At 42.7% G+C, this 12,997-nt stretch overlaps 1 protein-coding gene across 2 annotated transcripts in view; it reads right to left on the bottom strand.

Annotated features, from left to right (window-relative positions):
- Window positions 1-12,997, bottom strand: part of LOC124133879 (ectopic P granules protein 5 homolog) — an 84,633-nt gene that overhangs the window by 44,961 nt on the left and 26,675 nt on the right. Inside the window, exons 12-18 of one of the 2 annotated variants that reach the window (XM_048397006.1) lie at window positions 12,737-12,754; window positions 10,553-10,707; window positions 9,072-9,223; window positions 7,900-8,040; window positions 4,179-4,343; window positions 2,626-2,748; window positions 1,047-1,291 (exon numbers count right to left, since the gene is read on the bottom strand). In XM_048397006.1, coding sequence (XP_048252963.1) covers window positions 1,047-1,291; window positions 2,626-2,748; window positions 4,179-4,343; window positions 7,900-8,040; window positions 9,072-9,223; window positions 10,553-10,707; window positions 12,737-12,754 — 999 coding nt within the window. The remainder of the gene's footprint in view (window positions 1-1,046; window positions 1,292-2,625; window positions 2,749-4,178; window positions 4,344-7,899; window positions 8,041-9,071; window positions 9,224-10,552; window positions 10,708-12,736; window positions 12,755-12,997) is intronic. The other variant, XM_048397007.1, reaches the window with a different exon arrangement.

Genomic DNA, 12,997 nt, shown 5'->3' with positions numbered 1-12,997 from the left:
TCCTCAGTTACCTGCCATCTAATCCTTATATTGGTTTAAAATCATCACACAATGACACACTATATCAAGTAGGTCACATATTGACCAACCAATGGTCTATATCACCTTTTGTGACAAATGTTAGGAATTTAATTTTGGACAAGAAATTCGAGGGGAACTTTAAACAAATGATATACTGATAATCACTGGATAAAGTTTCCATCATACATTTAACAAACAGACACCATCCATCTTACCCGTGGTATTTATATTTCAGATGCAGCAAAACTGACAGTGAGTGTGTTCAATGCCACTCTCAGCATTATTCCAGCCATATGACGGAATCCAGTAAATAATTGACTCCGGACTGGACAATCTAGTGATTGATATGCTGAACAACAATCCACATCAATCAACCCAGTCACTAAGCCTGGATCCATTTGGTCTCCTCTTACGACCAGTATAGGTTTCTATTCCAACCCGGAATCCCCCAATCTCATTAAATCAGACCTTAGTTCTCGCTACCACTAAACAAAGATCTGAGGACATCCCATTCAGGGTCATGTCAGAACGACCTTTCATCCGACCAATCAGTGCGTCGCTTACCAGATTATGAAAGTGACAGTCGGAATGTGATTTCTAATCATGCAATGTCGAAAACTTTAACATGGGGTATTCCAAACGATAGTTACGGGTTTGACGACTGAATCCTTACAATCTAGACCATCTATTAGCCATTCTAGAATGTTCTTTTGTTCAGGTTTCAAATTTGTAATCGAGAATTTGTCAAAATATGTTTGGAAGCGTAGTCGCCAATTTGAAATTTGTGCCGTAAAGCATGAGAAAGCTGCCTTCTGATTGGTCATTCTATTGGTGGGTCAAAGTTCGCGCAAGGTGGGTCTGACGTGACCCGTAATGGGATGTCCTCAGATCTTTGTTTAGCAGTAGCGAGAACTAAGATCTGATTTTAATGAGATTGGGAATCTCCACGCAGGGTTATTTCATGGCAAAGACATGGTAAAGACACAGCTAAAGCATGGCTACCAGTACAACACAGCTACCCTTACTTGTGTCCAATACTAGTCATGGTGAGAGCCACAAAGCAAGCCACAGGATTCTTCAGTTTGAGTCCCCTGGAGACGGGCATCAAGTGGTCATCTTTCAGCAGGTCTGGTGGCTCCATCTCAGCGGCAAGTTGCAGTGAAGGAGAGGGGATGCTGTGCTTGTGTAGCTTCAGTTTCAGCAGCAAGTCCCAGGCCCAGTTGTTGAACTGCTGCTCCTGGGTCTGGTTCTGTCGGACAACTGAAGCCATCTGCAAGAAAACTCCATGCCAGGGCCCCATTCCTCAAAGCGATCTTAGCACTAAGGTGATCGTAAGTTCCATACTCTACCATAGACTTACGATCATTGTAGCGCTAAGATCGCTTTGAGGAACGGGGCCCAGGCTGGTTGTTGATTTACACCACACTCACCAGGGCCCTGTTCCACAAAGCGATCTTAGTGCTAAGTTGGTCGTAATTACCATACTTTACCATAGACTTACGATCATTGTAGCGCTAAGATCGCTTTGAGGAACGGGGCCCAGGCTGGTTGTTGATTTACACCACACTCACCAGGGCCCTGTGCCACAAAGCGATCTTAGTGCTAAGTTGGTCGTAATTCCCATACTTTACCATAGACTTACGATCAACGCAGCACTAAGATCGCTTTGAGGAACAGGGCCCAGTGTTCCAGCTCAATGATGGCAGCATGTAACCAACATACTCAGCGACAAAAGAAACATGAATGCCATACATTATTCATACATTATGAGGAATTCCTCATGTTCAAATAATATTAAATTGGTTCAACACACAAACGAACACACTGGAACGTTGTGTGAATCGATGCTCATGAACGCATCACATGTGACGGTATAGACCCATGACTCGACATTCACCATTTGTCTCTGTGAGTATTGGCGTGTAAAGTTTGGAAATCACGTGATAATATCGAGATAAGTATAAAGTCACTCTGTGGAAAGGTACATACTTCTCTATATGTTTCTATGGTTCGCGTTTCTTTTGGCGGTGAGCATAGAATCCGGACCAGACAAACCAGTGATTGATATCATGAGTAAATATGCACACCATTGAGGTACAATGACTTGGACCGTTCGCAGAGTCTGAGCAGCTGATCCAATAAGTCTTCCCTACGACCAGGGCCTCGTTCCACAAAGCCATTTTAGCGCTAAGGTGATTGTAACTACCATTCTTTAACACTGGCTTACAATAGTCGTAGCGCTAAAATCACTTTGTGGAAAGGTGCCCAGCATAGGTTTCAAGGGGACCTATTCTAACCCAGAATCCATAATGGTACATGTAAAGGTCACAAAGTAAACAGTTAATTCCAGATTCTTTAAAATTAGTCCAGGATTTTCCTTTGTTCTGCAGCAGGTGTTGACAACATGAATAAAGGCTAGACTATCAAAGAATTAAAGACGGGGAGAATTATTCCGCCACAGGCTGATTATGGACACAAGTGAATAGGTTTCCATGCCAATATTTCAGCTTATTGCAGAAGTTAGTTCCTAACATCAGCATGATCAGCCTCGCAGTCAATACAACAAAACCACAGAGTTTTTACACGAGGTAATCATCAACCCACCTGTCTGATCCCCTCTCCAATGACGGCCCCCATGTGTCTGTTGGATATGTACTTGGAATAGCACTCCACAAGTAGTAGCGCCACCTGGCGGTGAAGTCGTACTGACAGTACAGGTGCTCCCGTCTGAAACAAAATGGTTATTTTGTTCATGAAAATTCTGTTCTATTGATTAGATACCACTCACCCTTTGATGGGGAGATTCTGAGTGCATGTTGAACCTGAATGCCAATTCCTTGAAGATACAGCCACGTTAATAGTATCCCATAACGTATTGAGAATACAGCACTTGTTCTTGTTTGATATTTTCCAAAACCAGTGGACGTTCTATGCTATCTGACTGAGCGAAACAAATTCTTTCGAAAACAGTATCTCAAAATATGATTTGAAGGGGACACTGACGGCACATCTGTGGCAACCTAAGTAAGTCTGGATTGTTCCAAATTTTCTAAACTGGCTTATTTCATAATGCTGAATTTCTTACTACAATCAAATACTGAATGTTGCAAGTGATTGTGCACATATAATGCTCACAGGCCTCAACCAGTGAGTAAGTGAGATTTATTTTACGCCGCTTTTAGGAATATCACAGCGGGGAACACCAGAAATGGGCTTCAAACATTGTACCCATGTCGGGAATCAAAAACTGGGTTTTCGGCGTGACGAGCGAACGCTTTAACCACTAGGCTAACCAACGCCCCTAGGCCTCAACCAAACGACCTCGATCTATCTGTAGACAGGTCAAATGGATACAGCTCGAACTTTTACTGTCTGGATCACATTTGTTGAGAAATAACAAAGTAGTGAAATTGAAGTATTTGATGTGATTGTTTGATCTAATAAAGGGTAAATCTCAAATATGTCTCATGATTTTCATAAATGAAAAAACATTCAAACATAACCTCTATTATGGGACCTAAATGAAGCCATCATTATTCAATCAAAATAATAAAACCAGGTCAACCTTGTACAACTCACATGACGCACGGGTATAGCACTGCACTGCTGTCTCTAATTGAGGTCAGGAAATCCACATACCGTATTCGACATAATAAGCACCCAGGGCGCTCTCAAAATTAGAAATGGGGGGCTCTTATTAGAATAATATTTTGGTGAAAAACAACAGAGTTGAAAGATCTTACATTTCGTGGTTTATGCTGACAGCCTGAAATGTTTACATACTACAGATATATTTTTCAAGAATTTAATTTACCATAATTAAGGGTGCATTTAACGTACGTATTATACAAGAATAAATATGTCTTGTGTACATTGATTAATCGGAAGGGGTGGTAATTGGGATTGTTCACTAGACAATATATTAGCAAATATCGCCATGGGCGCTTATTAGAGCGGGGCACTTATTACGTCGAATACGGTATTTCTATATTTTCTCAGAAAATAACAAATGGTTAATATGAAGAATTGTCTTCTTGCAACTTGGAATTACAGATTCTATATACCTTCTGAATTACTTCATTCCGAACACATAATCCATAATTCCTTGCAGCTCGTTGGTTATTCTCTAATTATCTCCTTAAGGATGCTTGTGTTACCTGTGGCTCGATGCTCCAGTTCATCCGACTGAGCACAAGTCTCGCCAGCTGGTTCTCCGGCTGTGTGAGATCTGACAACAGCAGCCACTGCCTCAGCACCAGCATGTCCGGATCGCTAGGCAACCACGACCACATCGGCAGCTCACGGAACAAATACAGGGACATCTGGGAAGGTAAAGTGAAAAATTATTTAAGTACATTCCATCTTCTCAGCATCTTTTCATGACATTAAATGTAAGGTAACCTTATTGATTGCTCACTTCATGTTCAGTCAGGTGAGCTTAAACAGAAGATTACCATTATTTGGAACTGAGCATGAGCACCTGCAGGGTTTCATGCGACGCACAATACGCATCCAGTATGCACAAATGTTGAGAATGAAACACAAAATGCAGAAAACGAATATACTGCATCCCACAGGACGCATAATAATATTTGGGCGGTCGGGTAGCCTAGTGGTTAAAGCGTTCGCTTGTCACGCCGACGACCCGGGTTCGATTGCCGACATGGGTACAATGTGTGAAGCCCATTTCTGGTGTCCCCTGCCGTGATATTGCTGGAATAATGCTAAAAGCGGCGTAAAACCAAACTCACTCACTCACTCACTCGCATAATAATATTTACTGTACCTACAGCGTAGATTAATGTCTAGTCTCTGATATGAACATGTTTTACAGAAAAAAACTATGTAATAAAATGGTGCCCAGGGAGTCTCTTCATTTTCAGAAACTGCTGTAACCTAGACTTGCCCACTATTATAGACTTGCATGGGCTGCAATGAATATATTTGTTTCAGGGTCTGTACAACAGAGGGGACACGGGTGGCCCAGTCGTCTAAGGCGCCGCGATTTGCTGTGCAGAGTTGTATCCCTTGGGCACGCCAGAAACCTATGATTGTGGGTTCGGATCCCGGTTCGCCCCGATTATGTTTCTAGGTTTGTCAGCACCAAACCCGTGCTCATGGGTTTCACCAAAGTGGTAAACGTCTGAGACTTGCATCACTTCGGGCTTTCCTACCACATTAAGCTGACACGCCGCGATATAACTGGAATACTGTTAAAAGCGGCGTAAAACCCAACTCACTCACTCTGTACGACAGACTACCGACAGCACATCAACAGCAGTTATAGGCGTCATTTCATCCATCAACCATGACCACTGTCCACATTGTTTCATTGCCATCTTCCCGAGGCAAGAGAGTTAACGGACTATAAAAGTCCAGTTTCCACCCTTGCCGAACTAGGCTAGTATTATGGAGTTACATTTTGTACACTGTCGTACAGATTTCGGTCGATTGCAGGATTTGCAAAGCATGTTCACCGCCAACTCGTTGTCAGCAGATATTTTCCAAATCTTTTCATGTTTTTAATCAAGGTGCTCACGTGATTTGATGGATTTCGCGATGTAAGACCCGTTTGATCAGAATATAGATCTTGATTGTCGATCAGATCTAACTGACCGGGCGCCACCATTTTGTGTGAAGCAAACGCAAGTGATACGAGAGGTGGAATGTGATTGGTCCATAGGAGAGGCTTAGAAGGGACATAACTGGTAATAGCCACTGGTGGCGCTACGATCGAGCCCAGTAATTCCAGCCTAGTTCGGCAAAGGTGGAAACTGGACTTTTAAAGTCAGTTAACTCTCTTGCCTCTGGAAGATGTTTCATTACAGGACCCTCATATTGCCTACTGGGACCCTCCAGGACCCCCACTTGTGTAAGTCTAGGTACCTGCTCACCCAAGACAAAACGAGACAATTTGCCACACAGCATCGTGAGTAACACTTCCAGAATAGTAGCTGAAGCTCACCGTCTCTCTGTGTGGCTCTCTATATTATATGATTTGGATACTGACATGTCGTGACACAGGCCTACAGGCTAGACCCCCCGATTCGGAACATACCACACTAAAACCCCGCCATACTGTACAGGAATCGTAACCCCATAAAAACTTAATAAAATTCACATCTTAAAACACCTGCATTCAAATAATATGTGTGCTTATATTTTCGATCATGCAAGTATGTAATCATCAAGAGGGTTCAGATTTTTGGCTGCCATCTTTACCAGTCCGTTTTCCAAGTCGGTAACTACATGTATTGTTGGACAATCTAAAATATATATTTGAAGGCAATATTCTTAGGAAGTGAATCACATTGCATTTGTCAAGAGTGGTGGCACGTGGTCCTGTGCACAGCGCACACATCACAAATCAGGTGATGGAGAGTAGTTGGATGGGTGACCACGTTTAGCAGCTTGACTCCTGAGAGTTTCTAGGGCTTCGGTCCTGCCCCACACTGAAGCACATGTACCACATGTGGTGTCTCTTTGGGAAAGTGACTTTGTTCGAAATGTGCCTCTGTTCACCCAGCAGTGTGTGGGTACCCGGTAGGATGAGATGGTAATGTGTCTGTTAACCTTCTAGCGCCTCACAGGCAGCTTGGGTTGTATACTCCCCGGGGAGATGAGAATAAAAATCGAGTGCTCATTGATCCATTCAAAGGGGTATTAATAGTGGAGGGCTATGAGCATCCACTTGGTGAATTGAATCTGGCGCATTATAAATGCACTTATTATTATTATTAAGAGATCATGACACATGCACTTTGATGAAGCATATAAAGTGCGATAAAGTGATTTATTTCATAAACAACATGGAACAGCGTGTAGCTCAGTGTAGTGACATGTCAATATCAAAATCGTTTATAGGGGGCAACACAGAGATAAGGTCACTTCAGCTAGCTTTATAGAAGCAGTGTCCAACCCAGGCCCCGCGATTGTGTGATTCACGGTTAAAAAAAATCAAATCGCCCTCATAAAAAAATCAAAGAGCGATCTGTCGCGCACAGTAATTTCTTGTACAGTCACTTACTTTATCAGCTGTTTATCTCTACCTTTGGATTCAATACTCACTAAATCTTTAATCGATTAACGAAGAAAGACAGTTCACAGCAAACATTGTAAACAACTGTCGAAGACCGATCGATAACAACCGGAAGTTCGAACACAAGTGACGTCCCTTGGGTTGCTGAATAAATTATCGATAGGATTGGCATAGGAAACGAAATTTGATTTACTTCAGTAGAAAACGTATCAAAACTTTGATCAAAACTATGTTGTATTTTGTTGTTTAGTAATCAAAAACCTTTGACAAGATGTTTAAAGACAATAAATATTCTATCTTGATTAGTTCTGAAAATATTTTTGAGCATTTTAGATCGTTTTAGTTTCGTTTCTGAAATCACACAATATGAATCGCCGACTGTCATAGCAGACGATCTTTGAATAGTGAATGACCATGTCGCGCAAAAACAAAAGAATTACAGACTTTTTTAATCAAAATGGAAAAAAGCACAAAGCATTGTTATTCATTTCAGTTCTGTATTCTGATCTTACACTTTTATATGATGATGTTCCAGTACATAATACAAAATAAGACATTTTTGAAGAAAGCAATTATCCCCCCTACTTTTTCAAAATCCCTCCTATTTTCTACATAATGGGGGGTCAAGTCCCCCCTTGATTTTCAATTCTGGGTTGGACACTGTAGAAGCCTCACTGAAGGCCTTGAGTTTTGATAGAATACTACCTGGATCATACACCGATCATTGTTATACTGCTACATACAGAAATTCTCTGCTCCAACACAGGTCAATCTGAAATTGCTTCTTCAAAACTTTCAATCACAATTGTAAATGACGAAAAAGTGACAAAGCCACTTACCATTCCCAGTTTTGGCATGACCTCCTTTGACCTCTGCAGCAGCAGCGAGAGTATGAAGGGATGTCGGATAACAATGGATGACAGCAGCTCTCGTCCCACCTTGGAGCAGAACTCACGCGTGTGGCTGCACGTGTACGAGATCTGGAAACAATAATAAGCCCTCCTCACAGAGATGCTACTTCCCTGAAAATATCTTATATATACTTAGTATTCCTTTACTTGACAACAACAAATGTCCATATTCTAAAGTAATTCTTGAGAAGCAGAAAATATTCAGTCATTGCAAAGTGTATGTTCTTTTGAGAAGTATTTCAGTTTTATAACAGACAGATCTGTTTGGTGTGGGAGGAAACTCTATGGTGCTAACAAACCTTGAAACACCAGGAAGAGTGAGTGAGTGAATATGGTTTTACGCCGCTTTTATCAATATTCCAGCAATATCACGGCGGGGGACACCAGAAATGGGCTTCACACATTGTACCCATGTCGGGAATCGAACCCGGGTCTTCGGCGTGACGAGCGAACGCTTTAACCACTAGGCTACCCGACCGCCCAACACCAGGAAGAACTGTCATACTCAGGAAAAATGTGAGATTGGAAGCGAGATCCTGACACAACTAAGGGACACAACTCACACAACAAAATGTTTTGTTAGTTAATGGTCCGTGACTGCCCCAGAAGGACTGAAGCTAATCTTTTCAAGATAAAGTAACAAGAAGAGAAAATTTAGCAAAACAGTTGTACAAAATCAAAGCATTAACAGCAAAAATTATTTGATAAATTGAACAATCAAAGTCATACCAAGAACAAGCATGAATGTCAGTGTTAGAAGATCCAAGTTTACATAACAGCATATAACCCGTGAAGATCCGGGGTAGAATAGGTCTTCAGCAACACATGCTTGCCGTAAAAGGCGACTATGCTTGTCGTAAGCGGCGACTAACTGGATCGGGTGGTCAGGCTCGCTGGCTTGGTTGATGCATGTCATCGATCCCAATTGCGTGGATCCATGCTCATGATGTCAATCACTGGATTGTCTGGTCTAGACTCGATTATTTACAGACCACCGTCATATAGCAGGAATATTGTTGAGTGCGGCGTTAAACAACAAACAAACAAACAAACAAAAACATAACAGCATAAATAGAGTGGCTGACCAACTGGGGACTGACCTCGAACACCCCGAAGCTGACTGTCTGGATGAAATCTACTTCTTCTTCAGGCCGACACTGAGCCATGTTGGCAAATGTCGTAAGCAGGTATATGGTTTCTGATGTCTGAAGACTCAGCAAATTGTCTGCCAACTGCTGCCTGCTGTCAGGATCTGAGAACAGAAATGGCTAGTGCTGAATGGTCAGTTGAGATAAATCTGCATAGTCAGAACAAATAAATACTTCTTCAGCAAATTGATCTTCGTCATGGTCCCTTACAATGTCGTAACTGCCAACACCAAACTGCTGTTGTCATGTTTCATCATGATGCTAAGAGCCAAGTGCTGTTCCTTGTGACCATCATCAGCCTTCTATCCATCCTCATGAGGGTTGGGTTGACTGAGGTTCAGGGTGTCCACCCCCTACTATCACTACCACCAATCCTTAAGATGACCCTGAAAGTGTTCTACTGAGTACTGGGGGTAGGGTATCCCCTCCCCTATCACAACCACCTTCCCTTATGATAGCCAGGACAGTGTTCTACTGGGGTAGGGTACCCCCTCCCCCTATCACTACTACCTACCCTTAAGATGGCCCTGCCAGTGTTTTACTGGGGGTAGGGTATCCCTGTAAATAGCCAGGACAGTGTTCTACTGGGGTAGGGTGTCCCCGCCCCCTATCACTACCACCTACCCTTAAGATAGCCCTGACAGTGTTCTACTGGGGGTAGGGTATCCCCTCCCCAATCACTACCACCTACCCTTAAGATAGCCCTGACATTGTTTTACTGGAGGTAGGGTGTCCCCTCCCCAATCACTACCACCTACCCTTAAGATAGCCCTGACAGTGTTTTACTGGAGGTAGGGTGTCCCTGTAAATAGCCAGGACAGTGTTCTACTGGGGTAGGGTGTCCCCGCCCCCTATCACTACCACCTACCCTTAAGATAGCCCTGACAGTGTTCTACTGGGGGTAGGGTATCCCCTCCCCAATCACTACCACCTACCCTTAAGATAGCCCTGACATTGTTTTACTGGAGGTAGGGTGTCCCCTCCCCAATCACTACCACCTACCCTTAAGATAGCCCTGACAGTGTTTTACTGGAGGTAGGGTGTCCCTGTAAATAGCCAGGACAGTGTTCTACTGGGGTAGGGTGTCCCCGCCCCCTATCACTACCACCTACCCTTAAGATAGCCCTGACAGTGTTTTACTGGAGGTAGGGTGTCCCTGTAAATAGCCAGGACAGTGTTCTACTAGGGTAGGGCGTCCTCCCCACCACTATCACTACCACCTACCTTTAAGATAGCCCTGACAGTGTTCCACAGGGGGTAGGGCGTCCTCCCCACCACTATCACTACCACCTACCTTTAAGATAGCCCTGACAATGTTCCACAGGGGGTAGGGCGTCCTCCCCACCACTATCACTACCACCTACCCTTAAGATAGCCCTGACAATGTTCCACAGGGGTAGGGCGTCCTCCCCACCACTATCACTACCACCTACCCTTAAGATAGCCCTGACAATGTTCCACAGGGGGTAGGGTGTCGAGGTTCAGGGTGTGGCTCTGTCCCTGATGCAGCACCCACAACAGCTGCCACATGCTGTCACTCGACACACAGGTGTAGGGCATGTCTGCCATGAACTGCCACGACCCCAGCCTGAAACAAACATACACTGGTTAGCACACAGATCTTAGTTCTCGCTATCGCTAAACAAAGATCTGAGGACATCCCATTACGGGTCATGTCAGAACGACCTTTCATCCAACCAATCAGAGCGTCGCTTACCAGATCATGAAAGTGACAGTCGGAATGTGTTTTCTAATCATGCAATCATGAAATATTTAACAGAGGGTATTCCGAACGACAGTTACGGGTTTTATGATTATATCGATATAATCAAGGCCATCTATAAGCCATTCCAGGATGTTCTTCTTATCAGTTTTAATTATTTTAATCGAGAATACATCAAAATATGTTTCGGAGCGTAGTCGCCAGTTTGAAACTAGTGTCGTAAAGCTCGAGAAAGCTGCCTTCTGATTGGCTAATGTCGATTTCTTGTCAGTCATTCATTGGTCGGTCAAAATTCGCGAAAGGTCGTTCTGACGTGACCCGTAATGGGATGTCCTCAGATCTTTGTTTAGCGGTAGCGAGAACTAAGATCTGATTTTAATGAGATTGACTAAACTTAAACTTAAGTCATCCCCACAAGTCTACTGTTTTCCATGCAACTCTAAAGCTGAAGACCCCATGATAAACATGTTACATCTGTGTTAAATGAAATCTGAAGCCATGCATCAAAGAACTAGCACAAAATACAATAAGTACATTCTATGGAAGAAGAATATTTTACATTTCACTCTATACTTTTGCATGTTACTGAACATGAAGATCCACATAACTAATAAGGACATTATTAGGACTGTGTTTGTTTAAAATCTATTATTTGAATGGACGTAAACATAGACATAGCTATATTTCAGTAATGTAAGGCCACAGGCCCATAATACATTTCAATAGTTTGTTTTTTAATGGATGACAGCCACAAAAGCAACAAAACAGAATGCAAATATTTATCCAAGAGCCACCATCATTCTCAGCCCACCCAGCAGAACCTGATCCAGTGTCAACATGCTGCTGTGGTTCCCATGCTGTTTCACGAGGGGAATATACAAACAACACACGCAGCTGGTTGTCCCTTCTTGTCCAATAACATGTTTATCTCACCACGTCACCTGACAAAGATGATAATGGCCATGCGTGGTGCCGCCAAGAGTGAAAATTTCATATACTTCTTATCACGAGATGAGACAAATATGTTGTTACACAAGAAAACACATGTATTTTCTTACTGATCTTCATGCTCTGTCTCTGAAATCTGTCATTGAGTGAGTGAGTGAGTCATAATTAACTGTCATATCGACAGTATTTCAGCCTAAACGTAAATGAGTCCTCGCGTCATTGAGGCAGACTGAAAGCATCCTTTGTATCTCCTGGGCTCGCATTTGGGTAAACTTATTTTTGTAGCATATCTGTAATGTTCGTTGCGTATTTGATACGCTTGAATTTTATTTTACTGCGTATTTCTGCATTTCTGATGTGTATTTTACGCAGATACGCACCTTTCAGGAGCTCTGCTTATCTCGATGTTTCATTGGTTCGGCAAAATGTTCATGAATATCAGGACTAATAATCTTAGATTCTGTGAACCATAGGAATGGTTATTTCACTCGACATATCGATTTGATGATTTCAAAAAAATAAACATTTAATCACCAAATACATAATAAAATCACATCTTTAACTCATCTGAGCGAGTGAGTGAGGATAGTTTTACGCTGCTTTTAGCAATATTCCAGCAATATCACGGGGGGGGACACCAGAAACAGGCTTCACACATTGTACCCATGTCGGGAATCAAACCCAGGTCTTCGTCGTGACGAGCGAACGCTTTAACCCCTAGGCTACCCGACCGCCCCTCATCTAATGAGATATCCAACAGACCAACTTTCAAACAAAGTTCAACTACTGCAAATCAGACTGTCAGATAAACGCATACACAGCACAGCAAACGTAAACTCAAGTGAGCGAAACCCACAAAACTAGAAAAGGAAACTTAATCATGAAAATTGGAATTTGAACTGAACGTGCAGCAATTATCACCACAGTAATGACAACGTTTACTCACAAGTCTGACTCACGACAGCTGAAAGTTTAGGAAGAGTTCAGGTTATATCAAAGAAATAAACGACGAGTGGGAGTTGTTTATCGTACAATAAACAAGAATAGAAAAGAGAACCATGAGGGCTGCAGCCAAAAAACTGGGCCGGTCTTGTGTATCTATGGTTATATTAAACTATGCAGGCTGAGAACAGGAAGAGAGAAATACTAATTATTCGTTTCAAGTTCAACCCTTCAAATACCTAGCGGTCACGACTTTCTGAACTTT

Source organism: Haliotis rufescens, unplaced genomic scaffold (assembly GCF_023055435.1).
Source record: "Haliotis rufescens isolate VD_foot unplaced genomic scaffold, xgHalRufe1.0.p SCAF_16, whole genome shotgun sequence".
Classification (NCBI taxonomy): Eukaryota; Metazoa; Mollusca; class Gastropoda; order Lepetellida; family Haliotidae; genus Haliotis; species Haliotis rufescens.
Note: the sequence above shows the minus strand (reverse complement) of the source record. Positions and strands in the feature narration are given on the sequence as shown.